The 7,606-nt window shown below is 34.7% G+C and overlaps 3 protein-coding genes across 3 annotated transcripts; 2 read left to right on the forward strand and 1 right to left on the reverse strand.

The window, feature by feature from the left end:
• Nucleotides 1-49: 49 nt before the first annotated feature.
• Nucleotides 50-2,179, forward strand: LOC100178976 (nudC domain-containing protein 2-like). The gene has a single exon (XM_004226035.4). It carries the CDS (start codon nt 151-153, stop codon nt 607-609), a length of 459 nt encoding a protein of 152 aa, XP_004226083.2. The 5' UTR covers nt 50-150; the 3' UTR covers nt 610-2,179.
• On the forward strand, nt 216-2,100 carry LOC100181325 (jmjC domain-containing protein 5-like). Its single transcript, XM_026834425.1, has one exon. The coding sequence runs from the start codon at nt 691-693 to the stop codon at nt 1,924-1,926; it is 1,236 nt and encodes a 411-aa protein (XP_026690226.1). The 5' UTR covers nt 216-690; the 3' UTR covers nt 1,927-2,100.
• A 66-nt stretch (nt 2,180-2,245) lies between the features above and the next one.
• Nucleotides 2,246-6,714, reverse strand: LOC100183682 (RNA-binding protein 28). The gene is made up of 8 exons (XM_002130539.5): nt 5,951-6,714; nt 5,368-5,573; nt 5,012-5,251; nt 4,472-4,608; nt 4,165-4,260; nt 3,680-3,827; nt 3,382-3,542; nt 2,246-3,059 (listed from the first exon to the last, which is right to left on the reverse strand). Exons 1-8 carry the CDS (start codon nt 6,691-6,693, stop codon nt 2,313-2,315), a joined length of 2,478 nt encoding a protein of 825 aa, XP_002130575.2. The 5' UTR covers nt 6,694-6,714; the 3' UTR covers nt 2,246-2,312.
• Nucleotides 6,715-7,606: the final 892 nt, after the last annotated feature.

Here is a 7,606-nt window from a genome sequence, read left to right on the forward strand (position 1 = left end):
CGAAAGTTTTACGAAAATCCCCTGTAGTAGTAAAATTTGATGCTCAATGAAGCATATCACATAGAGATTTTGTTTTGCATTACATGCGCATGGTTCGTTTTGAAGACAATTCTTGTTTTTTTAATGGTGTGATAACGATTTAGATATATTATGAGCAGCAATTTCGACGAAAAAAGTGGGACAGTGGACTGCAAAACAGTTTGGGGGCTTTGGTATCAAACTGCAGAAGAAATTGTTGTCGAAGTGCAGGTTCCAGAGGGCACACGAGGAAAAGAGGTGTCCGTCAAAATTTCACATAACCACGTCTCGTGCAAATTGAAAGATAAAGTTTACTTTGACGGGGACCTGTTTGAATTTGTGGACACTGAAGAATCGGTTTGGAGTTTAGAAGATCGGAAACTTGTCCGTATTTTGCTCGCGAAAGCTAAGAAAACCAACGGTACTTGCTGGAAATCGCTTTTCTTGGACGGTTCGTGCGCTCCTGACGAGTGGACGTTCGATCAGATGCAGCGCAAGTTTACATTGGAAAAATACCAAGTACAAAACCCCGGTTTTGACTTTAGTTCAGCATCTATTTCTGGCAATTATGAAAACGGGGGTTATATTTAAAATTAAAATAATTAACACTTTCCACCAGCCCAAGCTGTAACGTACATGAGGATTATTTACTAGTACCCATTGTTAAATGTAATGGCGCATAAAAACTGTGACACAACAAAATCTAACTCTATTTTTCATGAGCTGTTACCTGGGCATGATATAATAATAGCGGAGGTGGAAAAAACTCTGCCAGTGTCTGTTATTGAGCCTTCCGCTTTGCATTTAATTAAGATCACATATTCTGCCATTAAGAATAAACAATATGAAACTGCTCAAAGCAAATCTAACCAACTACTTGACTATGCATGGGAGAAACTAAACACTGGTTACTGGAAAGATGTACCAGTTGAATGGAGAGTGTTATATTCACATGCAAGTTTGTGTAAGGCATTTTCAACATACATGATTTCAAAAGAGAATTGCAGTGAAACGATTATTCAAATTTGTGATATGGGTTTACTAATGGGGGCTCCAATATTTAATGGAATTTTCCATAAACTTACTGAAGCATTACATGAACCTTTGCATGTTGATGAACCACCAAATAAATTGGCGCGGAAAATTTTGGAAGAAGATACAATCCCTTTGGCAATAACGGGTCAAAAAATCCCAATTTTGTTTTGTCCTTCAATTGAGGAATTTCAATCTAAATACATGATGAAAGCAGAGCCTGTTGTTTTAGAAGGATGCATGGAACACTGGCCTGCACTCTCTAAATGGAGCAACAACTACTTAAGCAAAATAGCTGGCAAAAGAGTGGTGCCTGTGGAGGTGGGGTCAAAATACACAAACGAAAAATGGGGTCAGAAGCTGGTTACAGTGGATAAATTCATTTCTAACTTCATGGAAAATGAGACACCATCTGATATTGGATACCTGGCACAGCATCAACTGTTTGAGCAAATACCACAGCTACAAAAAGACATTATGGTACCAGATTACTGCTTTATTTCAGACAACTCTTCTTTTGATGAAGAAGATGTGACAATAAATGCTTGGTTTGGACCAAAAGGAACCATCTCGCCCTGCCACCATGATCCTAAACATAATCTACTTTGCCAAGTAAAAGGTTCAAAGTATATCCGTTTATTTTACCCGTCTTGTTCTAATGCATTATACCCTTATGAAGGAATGCTAAGCAACACAAGCCAAGTAGATGTTGAATCCACAGACAATGATCAGTATCCGCTTTTTAAAGATATTGATAAAACTTTGATACATGAACACGTACTGACCAAAGGACAAATGCTCTATATACCACCAAAACACTGGCATTACATTAGGTCATTAGAGCAAAGTTATTCTGTTAGTTTTTGGTGGGAATAAGTTCCTGTCAAATATTTTACAAGAATATTTGTTTGAATTAATATTTCTTAATAGTGCTTCCTTTGTGGTAAACTATGTACATATGTTTGGTTTACTATTATCATTAAAAGCAATTGTATTGTCATTTTACATTGGATTTGGCAAGCTAAACTGATGCTTTAATGTTGTTTTCAGGTCAAATTTGCTTTCTGTCTGTAATTAGAGGTATGGTAAACATTAAAGTGTTTCTCACAAGAATAAATATTAGAGCTAACATGATGCTGATTGTACACACCTGTTGCCAACAGCTGTTGGTCACAGAAAGAAAAAAAAGACAGTATGTCATAGTTGCCATCTTTAAAAAATTACAACCTTTCCATAATGTATTAATTCGTCATTTTTAACATTTAACTTTCATGCCATTTGCCCTTCAATTTTGAACTGAATTTTGAAGTGTACTTAGCAACTAATTTGTTGAAATCATTTTCCATTTGGACGTCTTTACTCTTGCCACTTCTTCTTTGCCTTTTTTCTTTCGGTTGTTGTGGTTCAGGTCTTGCAGCACGTGCTTGCTTCTTATTTGCTTGGGCATTTCTTACAGATGGTGGCCGATTCAATTTCTTGCTCTCTTTAATCTGTGCCAGAACATTGCCCTTGTTCCGTTTTCGAATTTTTAGGCCAGAATGCTTTGGCATTTTCAGCTTTTTCCCGCTTAATGTGGTCCCTGTACTTCCCTGAAACGGTTTTCGGTCTACTTTACTCAGAATTGGAGAAGGTGTGACTTTACTCTTCTCTACTTTGGGTTTTGGAACATCCCATTTTCTCTTCTTTTTAGGTGCTGTGTTCTCAACAGCTCCTTTTAGCTCATTTCTTGTCAATTGCCGCTTTCTTTTCTGCATTTGAGCCTCAATTGCGAGACGATTTTCGAGTGAAAACTCAACAATTGGTCTCTTTAATGCCCCGAAAATTTCTGGGTTATTGTTAAGTGAACGAAGTGCTTTCAATGAGTCTTCATGTTTTGTTAATGCAACGAATGCAAAACCCAATGAACGCCCAACGCCATTGCTGGTCTTTTTTTCCCGATCCCTCATCACTCTGCACTCAATAATCTTTGGTTTTCTGTTTTCATTTTCGAATACCTTATTTACCAATTCCTAAAAAAAATATTTTCAAATGTAAAAGTGTGTATTTATGTACTTCCAGTTCCATTAACTATAGAACATAATATAAATATCACTTATTTATACTAGCAAGATAGGACAACCAGTCGTTATCACACAGTTGGCTTATTTCAAATACCTCAGTCATGTTGGGTTTATTAATTTAGACAACCCTAAAGTGATCACTGGGTTGGATGTGTGTTAAGTGTATTCCACAATAGTAGCAGCATCGAGCATTGAACCCAGTATCTTTGGGTTTTGCAACTACCTATCCACCAAACCACAGCATCAAAATAAATATTAATTTTAAAATTACCTTTAACTTTGCGTCATCAACTGCCCTTGGTAGGTTATGAACGCACAGTCGAGTTGTAGAGACAAATATATTGGAATTTTTTAGTTTGAGCCTCTTGGCATTTTCAATGCGTTGTCTTTTGTTCAGCTCTATCTCACTGAGACCTTCTGCTGCTTGGGTTCCTGTGTAAGTAATGTTGTTTTAGGAATTAGTATATTAGAATATTACCTTGAATTTAAAACTATGAATGAATGTAACCAATTTACAAAAAATCGAAATTTGAACCTATATAGTTATAATATATATAATCCCTTTTTACCTGGTCTTATTAAGCCTTCATTTGCAAGATACAAATTCCTTTTATCTTCCTTTTCTCTTCCCTCCTCTTTTTTTACTTTTACAAGCTTGGTTGACTCTGCACGGGTTGTTGCTAGGGTGACGAATAGATCTCTCCCATCTAGAGAAATCTAAAAAAAATAAGAAAAAGGAAAAATGTGTAAAACGTATAAAGAAATTTCTAAAAATAAATACAATAGTTGTAAACTGGTTAATAGGAGCTCATTGAATTTGTTTGTGATACAATTTTACATATAATGTATTCCAAAGGGGACAATGTATAGCCTATTGTATACCAGGAGATTTATAGTCCATAGACGAAAAGGAAAACATAGTTTTCTAATTTCTTAGTTGATATTGGTTCTTGCTTTCATATACATAACTCAAACATTATAATTTTCAGTAGGCTATTGCATTAAAAAAGACAAAAATATGGTTTACGTTTAGTTTTTAGTGTGTCCAACTCACCTGTGGTGCCTCGATACATTTTTCAGCTTCTTCTTTTGTTGCGAATTGAACAAAAGCTGAACCCTTTGGAAGGCCTGTTGCTTTATTTATAACGATCTAAAAAATTGAAAAAATTATTGATTTACAAAAACCATGAGATTCTGTTTTATATGAGTGAGGTCCGTGGATTTAGACCTGATTTAACCTATTACACCAACACCCAGGAAGCCTTATGTAAGTGGTTTATGCGACTTCATTCGCAACACAGTTTCTCGCCTATATAAATTTAAATGTAATAAGTTATTAAGTTACATCAGAAACCACTCACTTTACAGTAATTTATATCCCCAAACTTCTCCATCACAATTTTCAGTTCTGCCTCTTCAGATTCATACGACAAGTTTCGGATAAAAACAGTTTTTCCTTCATGGACATCAGAGGATTCTGTTCGTTTTTGTGGCTTAGCTGAAATAAGATAACAATACATTAAATGATTAAAATAAAGACAACAAAATAATTTTATATATATTCTGCTGTAAAATGAGAAGGTTTAACAACTTAAGCCAGGCATTGCAATTACCTGAATAACATATGTAACTCACTATACAACTGATAGTAAGGAATTTAATTGGGTTTTAAAAATATTTGCGATTCTTCACAGTTAGGACGAAACCAAGTTTGCAAGATAGCAAGGTGAGTATTAAACTTAGTTTGTAAAAATGGTTAGTTTATTTGAGGAAACATTTTTTATACTTTATAATATAGAATTCAACATTAATCAAGATAGGTTACAATTGTGTTGTGTAACAATCTCTCTATATTATATATATTTACTTTTTCCTCCTTATATTACCATTTTTCAACTTACATTTTTTATCAGCTTCTTTGTCTTTTACTGCTCCCTCTTCTTGTTTCTCTTCGTCCATTGATTCATCTTCAGATGATCCTTCATCTTCCTCCTCATCCTCCACCTCACTTTCATCTTCCTCCATCTCACTCTCCTCCTCTTGCTCCTTCTCTTCTTCTTCCTCTTCTTTTTGAGAATCATCTTCAATTGATGCTTTTTCAGATAAATCTGTAGTTTCTTCTTGCTTTGGTACTTCTTCATCTACAAAATTTAAAAAACAAAATTCTAATCATTTATGTACAAATGGGGATATGATAAAATAATACATTGTTAAAAAGTTCTCTTAAAAATTTTTGTATATTTATTGTGCAATTTACCTTTTGTATCTGACTTCGTTATTTCTTGGTATTTTTCCCTCGGCAAAGCCCAATCTACTGCTACTTTTCTGCCCTTAATTTCACTCATATTCACTTCTTTTATTGCTTTACCCGCTTCCAATACATGTGAGAATTGCACAAATGCAAACCCACGTTTTTTCCCATCTGGTTTTACTGGGATTTTTACTTCAGTGATTTTTCCAAACCTAAATATAAACAAGGAGTTTTAGATAAATAGGTATGTGGCGTTTACTCTGTAAGATAGGCCTATAAAAATGTTCTATGTAATCAAAAAACGATCAAAATTAAAGACACCACATGCGATCTGCTTTGGTAGTTTCTACAGAAGACAAAACATGTCAACCCAGGCTTATACACACAAACACAGGTTACCAATTACCATTAAAGTTACACACAGATCACTGATACCAGGACTATTTTTCGGTACAACATCTTAATACAACTGATGTTAACACATTAGGGTGATAAGACTCATTATTTGAATATAGTTCTAGGAAAACTCAACAAAAAGCATAACCAAAACACAAGCAGTACCCGTTTTAAAATGCAAAGAAATTTTCACCTTTTAAACTCAGATTTCAACTCATCTTCCGTACAGAAGAAACTTAGGTTCCTGATGATTAACCGAGATTTTTTAGATGATTTTCGAAACTCCTTTGAATCTGTATCAACTTGCAAGGCAGCATGAATTACGACATCATTAAAATAGGTGTTATTTATCCTAGCTGTCGCTTTTAAAGCTTTTTGCTTGTTTGGAAATGAGACGAGAACTGTTTCATTTTCTTTTTTGACATCAGCTGAGTTAATTTCACCCAAGGATTTTTTCTTCCATAAAGAACTTATATCATTAATAGACTTTAGTCCTTCAATAGCAACAATAAATTTATTACTGGTTGCTACTTCTTCAACTTTTTCGACAGTTTTATCAGAATTGTCACATTCCAACGGCACGATATCAAACCCAGCCTCTTCATTACTCACTGCTGCTTTACGTTTGTTCTTATTCCCTTTGGAAAATTTCTTTTTCTTTGCAAAAATCACGTTTAGTTTGTGACCGTCCACTTCCAGTGTACTCGGTGAAGCGTTAACTGCTGATTTTGCGTCATCATTGGTTTGGTAAGTAACGAAACCAATACATTTTTTGCTTTCATGCTCAGATTTTGTCTTAACAACAAATGCTTCTTTAATTGGGCCATGTACACTGAAAGTCTCTTTTAATTGGTCATTTGAACACGAAGCAGGAATACCTTTTACAAAAACTGTTTTATGGCTAAGAGTGTCATTCATGACTGTAAACGTCTGCATATATAGTATGATAGTAACACAAAAATGCATCTATCTATTTATAAATGATATTGTGATTTAGGGCTAGTAAAAAATCCGACCCTACAGTTTTTGCTAAAAACTAACCCAAATTCCCACGAACTACCAGCCTATATAACCCCTACATCCTATAACACTTTCCACCAGGCTAATCTACTATACTATACTGTACGTTGATATATACCAAATGATTTTTTGACTAGTGCCTATGCTATGATAAATTATAACACGGTTTATAAGGTAAACTACGTAATTAGAAAAAACACTCATAATCTAATCAAACCGTATGTAGTTAAACTGCGCCTCTCTGCTGTCTATTTATCGTAATGCTAATGCACATAAAAACACTTTACGATTATTACAAATACTACACGTGCGACTCGTGACGTCATATGTAAACTAATATCCAAAGTATTCACGCGTTTAGTTGTGATATCATAATGGAAAGGCCCAATTTAAAATGTTTACAATGTCAAAGAGATTAAAACCACTGCAAGTTTCATTTTTAAATCAGAAAACACTCATTTTTTTAAATTTGTGGTTTATTTAGTACAAATATTTAAAACCAGAGTCCGTATACCCCTGTTTAAAACTATACACATTTTTAGAAATATATTCATTTAACACTTTTGTATAAAGCATTACTTAGGCAAAGTAATCTCACCAATTTAGCAGAAGTTAAATTATTTACATTGCTTCGACGGAGATGGCACCAAATCGCGAACGCGTCCAAGCAAATAGTGTCAGATGAGAGCATTTAGATTCACTGCCGCAATTAGTCCTATTTCCGTTTTTCCGTTTGGCGTGACGGACTACAGCTGGCGGCATGAGATGTGTCAAGATCATTTTAAACAAGTGTGGGTTGGTACAACCACCGCTATTATACTGTTTTGCT

The sequence above is a fragment of the Ciona intestinalis genome, chromosome 5 (genome assembly GCF_000224145.3).
Source record: "Ciona intestinalis chromosome 5, KH, whole genome shotgun sequence".
NCBI lineage: Eukaryota > Metazoa > Chordata > Ascidiacea > Phlebobranchia > Cionidae > Ciona > Ciona intestinalis.